General features: G+C 45.8%; 1 protein-coding gene across 1 annotated transcript in view; it reads left to right on the top strand.

The window, feature by feature from the left end:
* The window catches only part of ATP10B (ATPase phospholipid transporting 10B (putative)), a 122,680-nt gene that overhangs the window by 43,608 nt on the left and 58,352 nt on the right, over positions 1–20,720 (top strand). The window contains 6 exon segments of the mRNA XM_060006814.1: positions 3,407–3,492; positions 7,482–7,588; positions 11,686–11,817; positions 15,226–15,353; positions 17,165–17,417; positions 18,500–18,735. Of these exon segments, the coding sequence (XP_059862797.1) occupies positions 3,407–3,492; positions 7,482–7,588; positions 11,686–11,817; positions 15,226–15,353; positions 17,165–17,417; positions 18,500–18,735 (942 nt within the window).

Genomic DNA, 20,720 nt, shown 5'->3' on the forward strand with positions numbered 1-20,720 from the left:
CCGTGAGCCATGGCCGCTGAGCCTGCGCGTCCGGAGCCTGTGCTCTGCAGCGGGAGAGGCCACAACAGTGAGAGGCCCGCATAACGCAAAAAAAAAATTAAAAAAAAAAAATAATAACACTGTGGTTTAAGAGAGCAGGCTGTGTGGCATCAGACGTCCTGAGGTTAAAGCCTGTCTTCTGCTTGGCTAGCCGTGCACCGTTGGGAAAATTCACTGAATCTCTCTAAGCCTTAGTTCCTTCATTTGTAAAATAGGGTAATAATAGTACCTACCTGGTGGAGTTATTGTGTGAATTCAAGAGAATAGCATGTATAAAATATTTAGTTATACTTGACACACAATAAGCATTCAGTAAGTACTGTAATAATAATAATAATGAGAGGAGAAAGTGGAATAAATGTATTGGTGATGATGACGATGATAACAAAGACAATAATGATTGATGATTGGCTCTGGAGTCTGATGATGTGGATTGCATTGCTGGCTCTGTTACTTACCAACCATAAGACAATTGCTTTATTGAATCTGCATTTGCACTTCTGTCCACACCTCTTAAGGTTACTGTGAGAACTTAATGACAGGTGCCTGGCACATAGTAAATACTCCAGATCAGTAGGTCTGGCCTGAAGAACCACAAACACACTGTGCTCTCTGGAAAGGGTTTGCCTTTTCCTGTACCCTGATGGCTGTTCCTTTCATAAGGACAACACCTTAGATAAAAGGCTGGGTCTGAAAGAAAAGGTGGTTAGGTGGGCTTCATTCCCAAGCTAAGAAAAGCTAAGGGGTAATGAGTCAGGAGTGAATCAGAAATTCCTGAACAAGGTAAAAAATAAGGACCCTGATAGATTTGTAGGGCTTGGCAATGCCCCCGCCGCTGCTGTCCTTGAGTTCTCCTAGCAGCTCCCTAGAGTGAGTTACAGGAAAGCCTAAGAAGCAAGCAATGCTGATGGGGTCTCTGGAGACAGCAGGGCTGTGTGGCCCTCTCCACAGTCCATCTCGGGGAGGAACAGAAGGGGCCCGAGGACAGAGAGCTAGAAAGGGCAAAATCACCTCTCCGTGTAGAGAGGGAGACAGAGCACCCAAGGCCAGTGCCCGGAAGAATAAAAGAGCAAGGGATGCTTCAAGAGGAAGGTCATTGGGAAGCCCCACTGAGGGACAAGAGACTTGAGCACTGCCGGGGATCCGCCAGGTATGATTAAACAGCTGACAGGGACTCACTGCAGCAGGATCATTAGCTCTCAGACCCTGCTGCCACTCACATTTGAAATAAGTTTGGATTTAGAAAGCTAGCAATGAGCTGAGTGGTACAGATCAGGAGGGAAGCACACGGCTTAATCAGGGCCGTGAAAGCAGCTGACAAATTACAGCATGATTTGTCATCATCTCAGAACTCGGCAAGTGTTTGTCCCTGAAAGAATCAATACTCAGAGGGAAGAGGGCTGTATTTTTAGAAACTCCTGGATGGTTAATTTATTTCAAGTGAATGGAGAGTTTATGTTGGCGCCCCACAGAACCAATGGACAGTATATTTACACGAAGCCAGAAAATGCTATCATTTCTTCTAATCAATTTACTCCTTTGAACAGCTGTACCTTGAAGCTTGGAGTGATAAATTCACTCCCCGTGCTAAAAGCTCTACCCTGGGAACCACTTGCAATCCCACCTTTAGTAGTACTTCATTCTATATGCATAGCATGTTATACCTTTCAAAACTTTCCCACATGGATTCTATCTTCTGGGGCACAAGTGAGATGGACAGGGAGGGGGTGTCAGCCCCATTCTACAGAGGAGAAAACTGAGGCTCGAGAGTTGAATGTACTATTAGGCAATGTGGGGTAGAATTAGAAAGCAAGATCTCCCTACCCCTAGTTGTGTTTTCCCACTCATTGAACTTAAAGAGATTGTACAACTAAAATACTGAATGAAAGAGAAAAAGTGAAGTCAAGAATGTGTTTTAAATGCTTTGCTATAAGAATGTTCACCAGGGGGCAGTGTGCTGTGCAAGTAAAGAACAGAGGGTCTGCACTCAGACTTGGATTCAAATCCCAGTCTTGATATGACCACGGACAGCCACTTAACCCTTGTGAGTCACAGTTTTCCCATCTCTAAAGAGGGGCTAATCAAAGTACTTACTTCATAAAATGATTGAAAGCTTGAAAAAAAATAGCATTTCTTAAGTTCTCATTGCAGCATCTGACAGAAATAAGAGTCTAGTAAATGCTACTTGTTTTGTGTTTTTTGTTTGTTTGTTTGTTTGTTGAGAATTTTTTTAATTTATTTATTTTTGGCTGCATTGGGCCTTGTGGCTGCACGTGGGCTTTCTCTAGTTGCAGCGAGCGGGGGCTATTCTTTGTTGTGGTGCACGGGCTTCCCATCGTGGTGGCTTCTCTTTGCTGCAGAGCACAGGCCCCAGGTGTGCGGGCTTCAGTAGTTGTGGCTCACGGGCTCAGTAGTTGTGGCTCACGGGCTCCAGAGCACAGGCTCAGTAGTTGTGGTGCACGGGCTCAGATGCTCTGCGGCACACGGGATCCTCCCAGACCAGGGCTCTAACCCATGTCCCCGGCACCAGCAGGCAGACTCCCAACCACCTTGCCACCAGGGAAGTCCCTACTTATTTTATTAGCTACTATTTGCACAGCATTTTTGCAATAGCCAAACAATTGAAACCATGTCAATGTTCAGTAGTGAAAGAATTAAATGAAATAGGGCGACACTCATGCAATAGGTATCTATCCAGGTAACATGTAAAAATGTTCAAGTTGTATGAACACTAAATCTCATTGTTGAAATGCATAAATGTGTATGTTTGTCCATACATAAATGTGTATGTAGGTATATGCATATATTTTTTAAAGCCTGGAAGTTCTGTATACACACGAATATTGGCTAGCTGTAGGTCGTGTGATTTATAATCTCTACTTTTTTAATCATCTATTTCTATGCTGCCCAGTTTCGTAGCCACTAGCCGCCATGTGGCTATTTAACTTTAAATTAGTTAAGTGAAATTAAATAAAATTTAAAAATCAGTTCCTCAGTCATACTACCATATTTCAACAGCCACATGCAATGCGTGGCTTCTACATTATACAGTGCAGACATAGAACATTTCCATCATTGCAGTAAATTCTGTGGGGCAGCTTGAGTCTAGAGACTCAAACCCAGGCCGGGCAAAAGTGGTCAGGACAGGGCCCTCCCTTTGCAGCGCATCCAACTTTTCATCTGCATCTATTCTCTCCTCCTTAATGAGGATTTAACTGTTTCTTTTAACACATTACAACTATCACAGTGTGACAAAGCGGGGATTACCTTATTTGCAATGGTTCTAACAGTGATTAGCTCTCCTGATGATCCTATTAAAACGAGATCCCTCTGACTTAATAACCTCACAGCGTCCTCTCTTTCACAGGAGGTACAGTTCCAACCAGAAGGTTTCCACAACATCATCGTGTGTGAGAAGCCTAACAACCACCTTAACAGGTTTAAAGGTTATATGTAAGTATGTGCTGCCTGTGTGCTGCTTGTAAATATCTCCTCTGCAGCTAGAAAACATTTTTTCTTGAAATGGCCAAACAGATAAGCATCTGGGTCCTAAGGAAGTTTATTTCTTTTTATCACAAAAAAAAAGGGCCAAAGAAAACTAACTAAATTGGGAAAACTTTTCTAGTCTTTTTTTTTTTTTTTTTTTTTTTTTGCTGGAGTGATATTTAATTATCTCACAGGGTTAAATTCACTAATAGTTCAGAACTCTGGTGAAACAGCATCAAAATCGAGACCACACTCTGATTCAGGGGAGGCAAGTATGACTGAATTTAGATCAGATTTCTGAAGGGGCCTTTACTGCCCTGTAGGTAAGAATGGGGACTTTGGAGTTGGACAGACCTAGGTTCGAAACCAGGCTCTATCACTTACAAGCTGTGTGACCTTGAGTAAATTAATTAACCTCTCTGGGCCTTCATTTCCACATCTGTAAAATAAAGATTATACCTACATCACAGGATTTTTCTTGTCTAAGAACCGATCATATGCAAAGCCCGTAGCACAGAAACTGGCACAGAGTAGATAGCTAATGCGACTGCTGCTGTTGCAATTATTGTTGTTATTGTTCCTCATCTCTGGTTCAGCATAAGAGTTTTACTGTAATTTTGCTCCCACATTTGACTGCCGGTCTTACTGGAAAAAAAAAAAAAAGAGTAGTGGTAACAGATGTGAATAAATGCCCGTATTCTGGCTTTAAGAGTTAGAGGACTTTGACAGAACATCGTCTCATTTAATCTGCAAAACAACCCAGGGAAGTGAGAATTATGATTCCCATTTTTCAGATGGGACATCTGATGATAAGATTTTTCAGGATTCTCCCAGAGGCACACAGCAGCTTCAAGGCAAAGCCAGGACTTACAGCTGGGTCTTTTCACTCCAACCCCGGTGTGTTTTCCATTGTCTGCACACACAGCTCAGACATGTTATAGCAACTTCTCTACCAATGTGCCCTGCAATGAAGCTTAAGAAGGCTTCTTGGGAGGCAGGTGTCAATGCTTCCCCTCCACCCACATTTTCTCAGGCCATATGAGATATCTTGAGGAGCAAGATAAGAGGGGAAAGGGTAAGAACAGTACAAGAGAAATAGAAGCTTTTCAATGCAAATTTCTTTTTAAAAGCTCATAGAGAGCAGACGGAGACAGGCGAGAAGGGCACGAGCTCCTGGGGGAGAAGAGGGTTCGTTGCAGTCATCTGGAAAGGTAGAGCTTGCCACCTGCCCGGGCAAGGAGTCTACCCCTCGTGCCCGAGTTTTGTGGATTTGGTTCATCCCAAGTGACCCATGCCTTGAGCCATTCTTCCTCTTAGAGAGCAGCCTCATCGCTGGGTTTCTCTTTGTAATCCTTTCTCCCCCAAACAGCTCATGCCAGCACCCAGCCTTTCTAAGCTTCATCCTGGGCTCTGGCCCTTCATCTCAGACAGAACTTTCCCAGTTCCATTCAACCCCCAGCACCTCCTCTTCCTGGCTGCTGCCCTTAGAGTTGTCTTTCCCCACCTGCCCGGGCCTCATGGGTGAGCCCTGAAAGTCCAGTTGGTCAGTCCAGCAGCCAAGCCATGGGATGCTGGGGAATTCACTGTGGTCCTACATCCCTGCCAAGGCCCAGCACCCACAGATGATAAGCACTCTCTTCCGGAACAAACCCACTGTCTGATGCCTCCAGGTCTCCGGAAGCTTCTTTGGGTCCCCTTAATTTAGGAGTTCTCCTGGGGATAGCCAGGTTGGCTAGAAAATGAGTAGTTTTTAATGCTTTGAAGGTTAAGAATATCAGATTTGAAAATGTAACTTTTAAACAATAAGATCTCTCTAAAGGAGTGGTTCTCAAACCCCATCTCCTCCGCTCCATCAGAGGACCTTTAGCGAGTCTGGACACATTGTTGGTTGTCACAACTAGGGAAAGGGGTGCTGCTGGCAACTGGTAGGTAGAGGCCAGGGCTGCTGCTCGGCACCCTACAAAGCACAGGACAGCGCCCGCGACGAAGAACGATCCCACAAAGCATGTCAGTAGTGTTGAGTTGGAGAAACATGCTCCCCCTCATAATGCTCTGTGTTGGTTAAATAAACATCCCTGGGCCTCCCTGGTGGGGCAGTGGTTGAGAGTCTGCCTGCCGATGCAGGGGACACGGGTTCGTGCCCCGGTCCGGGAAGATCCCACATGCCGCGGAGCGGCTGGGCCCGTGGACCATGGCCGCTGAGCCTGCGCGTCCAGAGCCTGTGCTCCGCAACGGGAGAGGACACAACAGTGAGAGGCCCGCGTACCGCAAAAAAAAAAAAAAAAAAAATCCCTGTAAACAGAGCACTAAATAGAAGAGCTATGAGATGGCTAATCTCTTTCTACCATCCATTGAAAAAGGAACATTATGACCGGGAGAAAAAGATGCTGTCATATGTTATCACCTCAGAGAATCATAAAAAAACGCTCTTTAAACCACTAGCTACTGACACTGAATCGTTCAAGTTTCTATCCCAATATTCTATCCATAGCCAACTCCCTCCTTGATAAAGAGAGGTAGGTCATAAAATTTAGCCCTTCTTGGACCACCTTTATGATTTGTATCACATTCATAAAACACCTCTACTTTCCAACTTTTTAATTGGCTTTCTTTATTTCCAAAGGAAAATGTATGTTACTGGCACTGTGGGCATCAGGCATCACTGCCCTATGTAGGCTGCCATAGATTTAGGGCAGTATTGCTTTCCATATATAAATTTCATAGCAGTAAAATTAATGAAATGAAATCAAAACACTTATTATTTCATTCTAACTACAGACTATTACTGGCCAAAGCCTCCTCTGTGTTGAAAAGTTAGATAAATAAGGGCTAGAAAAACGTTAACGAAATACTAAGACATTTCCTCGTTAGATTTCAAAGAATTGCAAATGGGAATGACTCCGATTCAATGTCAATTAACGGGGTGCTACCTTGGGAACCCTGGTGTAGTGAAAACCACATGAGGGTTGGTGTCTGGGGCCTGGGTTCCCAAGTCCTAGGATATTCCATGTACTGGGTGAGTGGCCTTGGAAAAGTCTCTCACCCTCTCTGAGCTTCATCTTTCTTACGAGTGAGGATGATCACCATACTAACTTCCCAGAGCTGTGAAGCGACAAATAAAATAATGTAAATAAATGTAGTTTACAAACACAGTAAAGAATTATTATTAAGAGGAGTATTGAGTGGCAGTATAGCACTCTGGAGGCAGACTCCCTGGGTTTGAATCCCCTTTCTGCCACGTACTAGCTCTGTGAACTTGCCTCAATTTCCCTATCTATAAAATGAGTAGGAAACATGACCTATCTTATAAGATTGTCATGACCATTAATTAATACATGGAAAACACTTATAACTGGACCTAGAGACATGAAGCATTAAAGAATTAGAAGGAGAAAAATCCCTAAGGGTTCAGATTATGGCTTTTCTGTTCTCCCCAATGTTGGGGGAAAGTTATATTTAAAATTCCTGAAAAACCCAAATGGAGGGCATCAGGATAGAATAAGGGCCAGATGCTGCGTAATCACTAATGTGGACTGACTCAGAAGTTTCTAGTGTGAGGTGGAAAATTGCAGTGCTTCTGGAGGCTAGAGAAAGGGAAACACTCCATGCACCTCGCTTTTGAGAAGCTGCCCTGCAGGATGTTGCACAGGGTCGCTGGTCCACCTCCTGTGAGGTCTGTTTATTTTAAGGCTTCCTCAGCAGAGTTCTGCCTTTTAGGTGAGTAAATGATTACGTCCTTAGGGATGGGTAATTCCCTTCTAATGGTCCAGCCCCCACTAGACATCCCAGGAGCAATGAAGGGTTGCACTTGAACTCGGGGATTAGATTCTGAGTTAATATCACTCTTCTGAGGGAGAGAAGAGTGATCTTGTTACACGCCCCTCTAATTCTATGACACTCACCGGTGACAGCGTGGAGAGGCCACCAAACAGCTCCCTGTCTTTCCTCATCCCCAGGGAACATCCCGACCAGAGCAGAACCGGCTTTGGCAGTGAGAGTCTTCTGCTTCGAGGCTGCACCATCAGAAACACCAAAGTGGCTGTTGGCATTGTCATCTACGCGGGTAACTGTCCCTGGACAGCTTCCTATGTCCCTGTCCTTTATCCTCTCTCCTCCAAAACCTCCTCCAAATTTATCTTCAGTCAGTGGGAATTCACATCTGTTCTAAGGAGTAGAGTCATGTGACTTCCCATTTCTCAGCTAAGCAAACTGAGGCTGGAATCACAGCAGCTCACTTGGTCCACAGAGACATAATTCAGTTCCAAGTTACTGTCACTCATCCAGATAAGACAGGGAGGGGGACTCATGCTCATGTGTCCCTAACACTTTTCTGACACTACCCACAGGTGGGATGAAGAGTATCTCCTTGAGCCTGAGGAATAACCTCACCAAACTTAGCAACTTCACCTTGTGTGCCTCAGTGTCCTCAGCTATACAACAGGAAGAATATTTCTATCTGCCCCATAGGCCCCCCATGAGGGTCCAGTGACCCAGCACATGGAAAGAACCCAGAACTGTGTGTAGCAAGTGAGGGCGGGATGGGTTTTAGTTATTGTTTTTATTATTACCTTTATGCATCTTGTGGCTCCATATATGGTGGTCTATCTCTCCTTTGCACTTTGATTTTGCTTCCCATTGATAAAAGGTAACAGCAGCACTTCTCACAATGGTACCTGAAGTATTGGAGGGAGGTCTTGGGACTGCTGTATCCCCAGTACCTAGCACCTGGCACTCCGTGGGTACTCAGTACGTGTCTATTGTTACGTGAACAACTGCAGACTTCTTCTATAGAGGAAACAGAGTCCCCCTGGAGTGTCTACCTTCCCTGGAAGTCTCCAGAGTATGTTTCCCTGGATCTTCCACTCACTGGGACACCTTGTAGTATTTCATTTGCTTGTTTGATTTGATTCATTTTGGTCGGAGTAGACTCCCACTTTTGTTAGACATAGAGCACTAAAACATCAATCCATCCTAAGATTCCCTTTGGGGGACTGTGAAAGAAAAATAGGTTTTTCAACAAATGCTGGAGAAGGTGTGGCGAAAAGGGAACCCTCTTGCACTGCTGGTGGGAATGTAAATTGATACAGCCCGTATGGAGAACAGTATGGAGGTTCCTGAAAAAACTAAAAATAGAATTACCATATGACCCAGAAATCCCACTACTGGACACATGCCCTGAGAAAACCATAATTCAGAAAGACACGTGCACCCCAATGTTCATTGTAGCACTATTTACAATAGCCAGGTCATGGAAACAACCTAAATGTCCATTGACAGATGAATGGATAAAGAAGATGTGGTACATATACACAATGGAATATTACTCAGCCATAAAAAGGAACAAAATTGGGTCATTTGTAGAGACATGGATGGACCTAGAGACTGTCATACAGAGTGACGTAAGTCAAAAAGAGAAAAACAAATATATTAACGCATATATGTGGAATCTAGAAAAATGGTACAGATGAACCAGTTTGCAAGGCAGAAATAGAGACACAGATGCAGAGAACAAATGTATGGACACCAAGGGGGGAAAGTGAGGGGAGGCGGTGGTGGTGGGATGAATTGGGAGATTGGGATTGACATGTATACACTAATAGGTATAAAATAGGTAACTAATAAGAACCTGCAGTATAAAAAATAATCAAATTAAATTTAAAAAAACCAAAAATATGTTTTTTAAAAAGTTGTGTCACAATCTAGCTGGCTTTCCCTAATTTGGGGGAGGGATGTTATATTTGTCAGTACAGGTCACTGCTTTCAAGGGTCTTTGGCAATGGAGTTCAATGCCATCTGGTAGACCTACTAGACAAGAACACTTCCACAATCCCTACCGCACCAAAAAACCTGCATAGACATGGATTTGCTTCTCTGCCTAATCAGAAACAAAGGTCGGAGTGGGTGATGGGAGTGGTGTCTGGGGAGGCAGATGGAGGGAGAGTTAATCGTGACCGGGGACTCAGGCCGCCTGGGGCTGAATCGCTGCCTGGCTGCAAGTTGCTGAGAAGCTGGCTCAGTTTTCACCACAAGGGGCACTGATAACCCCTGCCTCCTAGGGTTATAAGGTTCACAATGCCTGGCACACATTAGGGCCTCAAGAAACGTGAGCAAAAATGGTGCAAACTGTGTTTAGTGTTACTGTCTAGACCAGGGGTTCTCCACCTCAGCACCACTGACATTTGTTCCAGATTGTTCTTTGTGGTGGGGGCCACCCTATAGGGTGTTTAGCAGCATCCCTGGCTTCTGCTCACTAGATGTCATGAGCACCACCTCCTCAAAGGTGACAACCAAAAATTTCTCATGACTTGGCCAGGTGTCCCCTGGGGAGAATGACTGGCCTAGAGCTACATTCTCTGCCTTGGTAATACAGATGGACAAAGTGGGAGCACCTCACAGTCAAAGGCCAGAAAATGGACAAGTGAGCTTTCCAGAAGGAAGAGATTCAGTGTGGAGGTATGCGCCCCTCACAGCAAACATTTATTGAGCCCCTAACTGTGTACTGGAAACTAATTTAGGTACTTTGTGTATATCAGTTCACTCCCCCACCCCAAAACACGCAACGATTATATCTCATTTTGCAGATGAGGGGTTGAGTTACAAAAGGGTTAATTCCCCCAAGGTCACATGTCTCCTGAGATTAGTTCCCTATAACCCAAGGTCAGGTACCTGCAGAGCCAAGCTCTGTCGGACACTAGAGCCCACATTCTATCCACTACACCATACTGCCTCCCCCTTGAGCCCAAATTTTGCCAAAAGAACAGGGGGATCTTAGGAAGTGAGGAAGCAGGTGGGTGAAGGGGGTGGTCCGAGGACCCCTTTTACGGGGTGAGCCTGGGGCACGCAGGAACCACAGCTGTGTCAGCCCCTGCACAGCTGCAGCAACTTGAGTCTAATTTAATAAGCCTAGCATGCTCACGCCTACAGTTTTGTTGCTGCTTTAAATCCACGAGGCCACCAGCTAAGCGGCATTAAACCCCACACTGCTGGAGCTGATGTATTGGTTTTCTCTAATTTTGCACAGAAAATGTGTGACGGGTCTCTTTTAATTTGACTGCTGAGGGGTACTGCGTGGTGAATACAATTTGGCAGCCCCAAAGGGGAGGCTCTGTTCTAAAGACAAAGGCTCAGTTTGACTCTCAACTCTTAGCTGGGTGGTTTGGGTTCCAGGAGTTACTGGAAGGAGAAACAGACTGGGAGTCAGAATCCTGGGTTCTCCATGTGGCTCTGGTGTCAATTTATTATTTCGTTTGGAGCGGGTCCCTTCTACGTTTTGGTCCTGAACTTCTCTAATTGCAAAAAAGAAAGGGAGGGTGGTGCCTGAATGAGCTCAGTAGTTTTAAAATTTTACTGTCTTTTCTTTAAACAGAACTTTATGCAGAACTCCAGGGTAGGAGAGTAGCTGCCCAGAGTTAATGCTGGGGTGGAGACCTTTAGCCACTACCACTCTTGCACGAGCACGACAACACCTTAGGCAAAGAAGCAAGCATGATAATTACTGGCCTGAAGTACAGTCCTGCCACAGGGCCTTGGCACATACTGTTCCCCAGCCTAAAACCCTTTTCTCCCAACTCTTCTCTCTCCCTTCGGGTCTCTCTCAAATGTCACCTCCTCTGAGAAGCCTTCCCTGACCACACTCTAACACCATCTCTTATTTATTAGCCCTTTATTTATTGTTTACTTCATGGGACTTATGGCTAACTGTAATTACCTTATTTACTTATTTCCCTGTATATTTTCACCAGATTGTGAATCATCTTTCTCACCACTGTATCCCACCACTGAGCCCATAACAGCACCTCTGCGCAAATTAGAAAAAGATGGCCCTTCCTCAAGACAGCTTACTGTCATTTGCTACAAATGTGTCCTAATGGGCTTACAAATCTATGACAGCTACAAAATGAGGGCTACCCCTCGAGTTGTGCAAGGGCACAGCCTGTGCACAGTAGCTCTGTCCATGCCCACCAGTGTCTGGCAGGTAGGGGATGTTCAGTAAAAACCTGCCGACAAGTTGTGTGAGGTCTCTCCGGCCGTTCCCAGAACCTCCCTGCAGCAGGACAGATTCAGGTTAGAGAATGAAGCTTCTCTTGTATCGAAATCTCATGGGAGAAGAGCCAGAGGCAAACAGGGGCCAAGGGCTGACAATCTCATTTTCTCTCAAAGGCCATGAGACAAAAGCCATGCTGAACAACAGCGGCCCGCGGTACAAACGCAGCAAGATCGAGCGGCGCATGAACACAGACATCTTCTTCTGCATCGGGATCCTCTTCCTCATGTGCCTCACTGGGGCTGTAGGTATGGAATGTTCTGGAAAGGACAACCCCACAATCATCTTCTGTTTCTCTGGGCGAGTTGCTGCAACTCAGAGCCTCAGTTTCCTCATCTAAAGAAAGAAAAGCCTCAAAGAAAGCCTACTCCGTATTTTAACAGGGTGCCAATTAAGTACAAACGCAGACGACATTCTCCTGAAAGTAGTATGTACTCTAAATCTTAGGAAGAGCATCTATCATGTATCTGTCCAAGAAATACTTCCTGAACCCAGGCACCCCCTTGTCATGAAAGGGTAACGAGATGAATCAGTCACAGGACCGGTCCTCAAAGAGCAGGAAGGTCCTCATAGTCTAGTAGGAGGAAGTCCAACCTGAGAACAGAATCAGTAACACCATCTGTCCCACTCAGTGAGGGCGGTACCAGGTACTGTGCTCGTTTCCTAGTGCCACTGTCAAAAGTCAACACAAATTAAGTGGTTTAAAACAATGCTAGTTGATTCTGTTATAGCTGTAGGGTTCAGAAGTCCAAAGTCGGTTTCGCTGGATTGAGACCAAGGTGTCCTCAGGGCTGCAGATTCCAGGGGGAGAATCAGTCCCTTGTCTTCAGTTTCTACCGTCTGCCTGTGTTTCTCCCTTTGAAGCATCTTCTTTCATTTTCAAAGCGCATTACTCCAATTTCCACTCACACTTCCTTCTCCTTGTCTGTGGGAGTGTGGCCCTCTGCCTCCCTTTTATAAGGGCACTTGTAGTTCCATCATTGGGCCCACCTGGATAATCCAGGCTCTTCTTTCCTATCTCAAGATCCTTAACTAAATCACATCTGCAAAGTCCCTTTTGCCATCTAAGGTAGCACATTCACAGGGCCCAGGGATGAGGGCATGGACACCTTAGGGGGCCATTATTCAGCCCACGACCGGGATTATGGGAGCATCAAGGAGGAAAGTCTCGCTGGAGCTGATTCCCAGATGCAGCAGGTGTTCACCAGAGGAGGGCGGGGACAGGAACAGGAGGGGGCAGGCAGCTGTGAAAGGAAAGAGAGAGGTCACTTGACCCCAGGGGCAGCACAAGCAAAGCACAGCGGCAGGAAGGAGAGCCATGTTATGCAGAGGAGCGTTCGGCCATTTGGTGTGCCAAGAGCAAGGCCAAGGATGGAGACCTGATTAGAAATGGGCCGTGGCCAGGTTCTACGACGGCCAGGTGTAGACAGCTGTGGGAGGTGTAGACACGAGTGATCGGAGCCATTTCAGTAGATCCTCAGAGGGTAGGGGAAGAGGGGCCCTCACTCTTACCCACTCTCCCCCTCTATGGCTTAACACTAAGGATGGGTCTCAGGACCCTAAAGGAGACCCCAAAAAGAAGCAGGGAGGATCAAAAGGGAGAACTCGTATGCTGAGTCCAGAACCCCCTGCCATCCCCACGCCAGTGAGCAGCTATAGCGTTTGGGCTTTACTTTTGTCAGAAATCGCACCCATCACTGTTTTTAAAAGACAGTGTCCAGGGAGCCCCCTGGTGGCCTAGAGGTTAGGATTCAGTGCTGTAACGGCTGTGGCCCGGGTTCAATCCCTGGCAGGGGAACTGAGATCCTGCAAGACATGAGGTGTGGACAAAATTTAAAAAGATTAAAAGAAAGACAGTGTCCAAAGCTTAAGATCTTCCTAGGCCCACAGAGATTTTCTATGTCACCACAGTGAAGACAGTGGGATTCAATCTTGTGCGTGGCCTGGAGTTTTGAATGAATATGCTTCCCAGGTGTGTCTAGTGGCACTCCATGTGAGGGGCTCGTGGCTGGAAGGGCAGCACCCACATGGGACGGAAGCAGGCAAACCAGAAAACCAGCTGTTCGTTTTGTGGGCCATCCCTGTGTCCCCGGAAATTCTGGAGAACTGTCAACTCTGCTTCGGGACAGGTTTTTCAGGGAACGTCAGACCTGGAAAGGACATTGGAGATCATCTCACTGCGTCTCCAGGGAAAGGAAGTGAATGATTAAAAGGTCACAGAGTTAGATGAGGTACAGGCCAACCAGAAGCAGCTTGGTAGATTGCCCAAGATAATAAATACATGGAGAAAGTAATTGGGAGGGGCAGGATTCTATTCTGCCTGAGAATAACACAGGCCGCTGCTGGCACCATATCAAACACAGCTCCCGCGGGAGGTGAAAGCTCTCGAATGAGCACCATTCAGGGTCATTTATCACATGTTTGCTTTAATTGTGTGAAGATGGTGTTTCTTTTTTATTTGCCCAGAATGTCCTCCCCAGGCTTTTCTGATCACCCAGTACCCACCTGGGCTTCAGAACCCCTCCAGGCCTCCTCCTCCATGCAGCCTGCTCTGACTTCTTTCACGGTCTGTAGTAACCCTTACTCTGTGCCTTACATTTGACCCTTAACCTCACGTCTGTAAGTCTCCTTTCTTCTGCTGTATCTGATGGTATGTGACCCAACCTCCTGTGCAAAGAAGTATCTTAGGGGCAGGGTAGGAACCCCTATGCCTTTTATTCTCTATAGTCCCTGCCCTGGGGCCAAGAGCATCATACACATTAGGTTATCCTGTTCTCACAACAACCCCATGGAGAAGGTATTATTACTAATTGAGAGATGAGGATGCTGAGATTCAGAGAGCTTGGTGCGAGGTGCACTTATCAATCCTCACTTGATGGGTGTTGTTATCCCCATTTACAGTTAAGGAAACAGAGGGTTCGGTCTGCATCTGGTGCTGTCACTATGGGCTCTCGTAGTGTTCCAGGATCTGGCACCCCTCATGCTAGGTGGGATTTGTATCTTTCCATCGGACTCCCTGACTTGGTCGGGAACTCCTCAAAGACAAGAAGTAGGACCGACTCCTTCTTGAATTAAAAAATTTTGGATAAAGGGAGGGAAAGGAAGGAGGCAGGGAGGAGTGAGTGAACAGAGATATAGATGGACGGACGGACGGTTGGATAGATGGATGCATGGACGGGTGGACGGGTGGATGGGTAATTGGATGATTGATTGGATGGATGGATGGGTGGATGGGTGTGTGCATGGGAGAGAAAGAGGGACTAGGATACAGGTCTGTGAAGACTTCCCAGCCATGTACTTTCTACCACACAACTGAAAAAAAAAAAACTCATGCCCCTTTCTTGCTTTCCAACCCCTGAATAACAGGACTTCCACAAAATGTAAGTAATCCCCATGCTAGTCTCCTCTGGGAGGACAGACCTAATGCCTATTGAGAGATTGAAATGTAGTATATATGATGGACCACTTTAGAGCTAAATTAATACACACACACACACACACACACACACACACACACACCTATGTTATATAGAAAAAGGATGGGTTCCTCCAAAGCACGCTCACTTCTGGCAATAGATCAGGGAAGGGCTGATGTAAGTGACCCATTTAGGATTAATGGGAGATTTTGCCTCATGCCTGGCTTTGCCTCCTCTTAGGTCACAGCCTCTGGAATGGAACCTTTGCAGAACACCCTCCCTTTGATGTGCCAGATGCCGAGGGCAACTTCCTTCCCCTTGCCCTTGGAGGCTTCTACATGTTCCTCACCATGATCATTCTGCTCCAGGTAGGAGGCCCTCTGTAACTTGGGACCCAGAAGACCCGTGGCCAATATCTGCACAACTTTGCAAACTAAAGAAAAATCAGCGCTGGCCCCGTGAAAGAACTAACTGGACTGAGATGGGGAAATGTTTTATCGCTTTCTTATGGGTCTTTGAAAGTATTCACAACTGGGATTATGCCAGGACCAGCCCTGCCTTGTGGAGGGGACCTTGGCCTCAGATAATAGCAGAGGAAAATAGTTATCAGCATTTTCCATTTAAAAGTAAGATTATAGCAGTGATCCACGTGTGCCTGTCCCTCTGCCAGACCTAAACAGGTAAACCCTAGTGACCTGGGAACAACAAAAGACAATGCAGCACAGAGAACTACAGAGAACTTTCAGACCCCAAACACTGAGAGAAAGAAACCACAGGTTAGTGTTTTCTCATTTGAAAGTTTGAGATGGAAAAAGAGAACTGGCACTATATAGGAGGAAAAAAACAAAAACATAGAGCACCTACGAGGGACGTAAGAAAGGCAACGACTGTAGGTAAACACCTGCAGTGAAGTATAAAGAGACAGATTAAAAAAATCCTCAGGCTCTATAAGTAATCACAGTCTATGAAAAGATAAGGCAGGTTGTAGTTTTGTTTTAACAAAACCCCATCTATGTTTGAGTCCCTACAGTATTTGAGGGTGTTTCACTGTCCTCTTACTGATGATCCTTTTTCATTCATTAGTTCGTTCATTCATTGGGCACAGTAATCCTTTTAAAATGTGAGTCGGGTCATGCTGTCCTCTGCACTGAACCCTCTGGTGGTTTCACATCCACTCAACGTGAAAACTGAAGTTCTGACTGCAACCAACAAGGTCCTAGGTGATCTGGACCCTGACTCCTTTCTGGACCACGTCTCCAAGCTGTTTCCTGCACACTCACACACAGGCCTGCTGACTCTCACGCCCACCCTGCAAGCACCCAGCCACCCATGCGCTGCCCGGAACCCTCCTCCTCCCACAGATAACCTCACGCTCACACCCTCATTTCTTCAAGTCTCTGCGCAAAGGTCATGGCTTATGACCCACTCCCTCCCAGCCTTCACCCTTTTCACTTTTCTTTACACTTTTTCATGAGACTTACCGCTACCCAGTATCTATTTCTTTGTTTGTTTACTAGAATGTGAGGTTTTGTTCTGCTCACTGCCATTTGCGGGACCTAGAACGGCATGTGACACCTGAAGCACCTGATAGGTACTAGGTATTGGATCAGTGGGCAGTGGTCAACCATGAGTCTGAATAGGAAACAAACTTATGGTCACCAAAGGGAAAAGGGGGGGAGAGAGATAAATTAGCAGTTTGGGATTAGCTGATACACACTACTGTATATAAAATAGATAAACAACAAGAATCTACTGTGTAGCGTATTCAAAACCTTGTAATAAACGACAATGGAAAAGAATATATATATGTATATTATATACATAAAACTAAGTCACTTTGCTGCATACCTGAACCCAACACAACATTGTAAGTTAACTATCCTTCAGAGGTAGCTAGAGCTCCTTACCTCCTCCTGGCTCAGTCATTAAACAAGCAATGGTGAGTGCCTACCCCATACTGGATATCTCTGGTTGAAGAAGGTGTATCTCTTTTTCAGATGACCCTAAGAATGCCAAGGGAGGCATGAGGTCATTAATCTTTAACTTCTCAGAGAAAGTCCACATGTGAGCTGACCTGAGCTTTCCATGAAATCCCTTTGCTACTCCCATCACCCAGTGAAGGTTCTGAGATGGGGGACCGGCCCGTTTTCTGATACGATGGGAATTGATCTCCCCACAGATACTGATCCCAATCTCCCTGTACGTGTCCATCGAGCTGGTGAAGCTCGGGCAAGTCTTCTTCCTGCACAATGACCTTGACCTGTACGATGAAGAGACCTATTTGTCCATTCAGTGTCGAGCCCTCAACATCACTGAGGACTTGGGCCAGATCCAGTACATCTTCTCTGACAAGACGGGGACGCTGACCGAGAACAAGATGGTGTTCAGGCGTTGTACCATCATGGGCCACGAGTATTCTCACCAAGAAAATGGTACGAGGGCTTCCAGGGGCTCCCACCCCTCTTCTAAAGGAATTGCCCCTGCTCTCCTGAGAGAATGATGATAAAAACCATTATCCTGGCTCCCAGCAGAGGCTGGGTGGCTCTGTGGGAAGTAGCTTCCTGCATCCCTGTGGCTTCCTTGTCAAAGATCAATGCTGTTCTTATCACTTGTAAACTTTCATTTGTTCACAAAGGCTATCAGTGATCTCCTGTGTGGTAGCCCTCCAGTCGGTTGATCTTTGGTGCCATTTACACACAGGATTTTTATCTGTCAGGAATGCACTGGGGAAGTGTCCAAATTATGTGCCAGTCATGTAGCCAAAGTTTAAGAATTTCTCACGTCCCCTTACCTGACAGGACAGGCCCAGGTGTAGGCACATGGTGAGATGTGATACATCCAGGAAGCGCCCTCCATACTAACTGATCTCTTAGATGTTCACTGACGCAAAGCTTTGCCTTAGGGGATGTGGCTATAAAATGCCTGGACTGTCATCTTGCACAGACTGAAGGTGGCCGACAGAGCTGACTGATCCCCTCAGCTCCCTCCCCCGACAACACACACACACACACACACACACACACTTTCTAACTAGGAGAAGAAACTCACAAGAGCAGCATTCATTCTTTTGAGTGGGAGGGATGGAGAAAGAGAAAAGATGTTTAATGGATGTTTAATATCCATTAAAGGCGGTCCAATCCCCTTTGCCACAGTGGTAACCATTTACATGGAGCTTCTAATCTCTTCTTAATAATAATACAGCTACCGCTACCAGTCCTTAGAGTATGCTAATCACTTTTATATCATTAAGTCTTCAAAACAACCCTGTGAGTTAGGTACTTTTTTATAACCCCTAATTGAGGAAAGAGAGGCATGGGTTATGCGAAGCGCGAAGTCACATAGCTAGGAGGTAGGAGAGCCAGGATTTGAACCTGTGCAACTTAGTTGCACCCCTCTTTCACCAGCTGAGGTAGCCAGCTGCCTACTCTTAGCTCCACCCCCAAAGTCTGGCATCTCCCCAACCATGATCTGGCCAAGGTGTGACTGGCGCAATAACGGGGTTCCTTTCCTGCAGCTAAGCGACTAGAGACCCCAGAGGAGCTGGACTCAGACAGTGAAGAGTGGACCCAATACCGGTGCTTGTCCTTCCCAGCCCGCAGGGACCAGGGACCAGCAACAATAAGGGGCCAAGGAGGGTCCCAGCCTCTGAGGAGCCAGAGTGCCCGGGCACGCATCCAGGGCCACTGGCGACAAAGGTCCAGGGGGCGCTGTGAAATCTCACAGCCCCCTGTGGCCTTCAGCAGCTCCATAGTAAGTCCCTGCCTTTTCCTTTTTGAATTGCTGGTGGCCTGTCTCGGGGAGAGAAGGGGGAGGGCTCTGGGGTATGAAAGAGAAAAGGGTGTATAAACCCTGAAGAGCTCTCAGAATGGCAGCTCTTGGTCTTGTATTTAATCTACACAGGTTTTTTGGGGCACGTACGATTCTTGTTAATTTCAAATGTTCAATGTTTAGAAATTGGGAGATTTCTAAATGGAATTGAAAAAAGTGTCCCCACTAAGCCGGCATTTCCCTGTGGCAGTAAGTGGTTTGAATGAAGAAGTCGGTGCTCAGCCTGGGCGTGCCGTCCTCAGTCCATCACTGTCCCTCACCCCCTCTCTCTGTATCCTCATCCCTGAGCTGAGTGAGGCCCAGCAGCATGTTCATTATGCATTTTTTCCAAAATACAGCTAAGAGGAAAAAGAAATATCTGACATGTCCACGTTTCTATAAAGTGGAAAAACAAAAGATGAGCCCGTAAGGCTTAGGTTTCAAGAAAAATGGGAGAAGGTATTTATTGTGATAAAGAGTCTTAAATTGTTATGATGCAAAGAACATCTCTGTCAAATTTACTCAGTCCACGTCACTCCCTTAGGCTAACTGCCAGGCCCCTAGGATGTTCAACTTTGCAACTTTGGGGCTTTCTGCATCTGGCCCCTCACATTTGATCCATTGGGATAGTTACCACTAGACGTCCAGGCAGCAGGTGAAGAAACTGAGTTCCTTCCCCAAGATGACACAGCATGCCCAAAAAGTCAAGGCCAGAACCAGGGCCTCTGACTCCCATCTCATCACACTTTCCTCTGCACCAGGCTCTTCCTCTGGGGAACCCATCATCCAGAGTCTTCTGCACTTACAGAAAAGGCCTCAGGGAGCCCCAGGTATCTTGAACAAGACACACATACAGAGGGACTGAAAGTGCTATTATCCCATTATTAGAACATTAGATTTTCAAAATGATCATTTTGGTGAATTTCCTTCCAGTCTTTTATTTCCCCCACTAATACACACACACACGTGCACACACACAAACTACATATTTTAACATTTTTGCAGTCATAGTACACATAAATTATAGCTGCTGGGTTTTTTTCATCTGACATGATATCAAGAGCCTTTTCCACATTGCTACCTAGTATTCATTATCCAGGACTCTGTTTTCTGACTGTGACAAGAAACGCTGTGAGACTGTATGTTCTGGGTTGTGTTTATCTAACTTTAAGTAAGTACAAATTTAATTCTCTTATGTTATTATCGTGCACAGAAATGCAATAGTAGCAAGGAGAAAACAATAACAGTGTGTTAAGACATATAATGCTTATAAAACTACAAGAAGAATGATCCTTTTAGAAGATTTTAGGTTTTATTTTTCTTTTTGATTTTCCCAAATGAAGTAACAACAGGACATGCATATTGTCAAGTCTTTCCTTCTTTAATTTAATTCTGTCCCTTCTGAATGGAATGCCCTTCCCCTCAGTTCTTTACCTAAATATTTGGACAATGAATTCAGTGAATTCTCATTGGGCACAGGTAGTAAGTCTTGCACTACCAGTGTCTTTTGGCATCTTCCAGTTCTAGATACCGTGGGCATCCCGTGTGTCTGAGAATGTCTCCCCCAGGACACGGGGGTAAAAAGGAAGCTTTCCTGTGTACGTCTCATTTGGGATACACAGATGCATTGCCCAGCCGGACAAATCTCAGCAGCCCAGAAAAGTTGCAGCCCTGAGTCAGTCAGTATAACTTTTATTCGGGGCCCTTAGCTGATGGTCAGTGAAAGGGACACGTTAACTTATGAGCTGCCTCCAGATCCTGGATGTCATTGTTCTGCCCTGGCTGGCACATTCCAAGTCCAGTTCTAACTAAATGCATTTAGGAACAATAAGGAAATGGACACATAGAGTAAGACCCGACTCTTGTTGCCTGAGCAAGACAGGATGGTGATGTGTTCTCTTTATGAGCTGCTAACTATGCTGTTCTAC

Source organism: Delphinus delphis, chromosome 3 (assembly GCF_949987515.2).
Source record: "Delphinus delphis chromosome 3, mDelDel1.2, whole genome shotgun sequence".
In the NCBI taxonomy this organism is placed as follows: domain Eukaryota; kingdom Metazoa; phylum Chordata; class Mammalia; order Artiodactyla; family Delphinidae; genus Delphinus; species Delphinus delphis.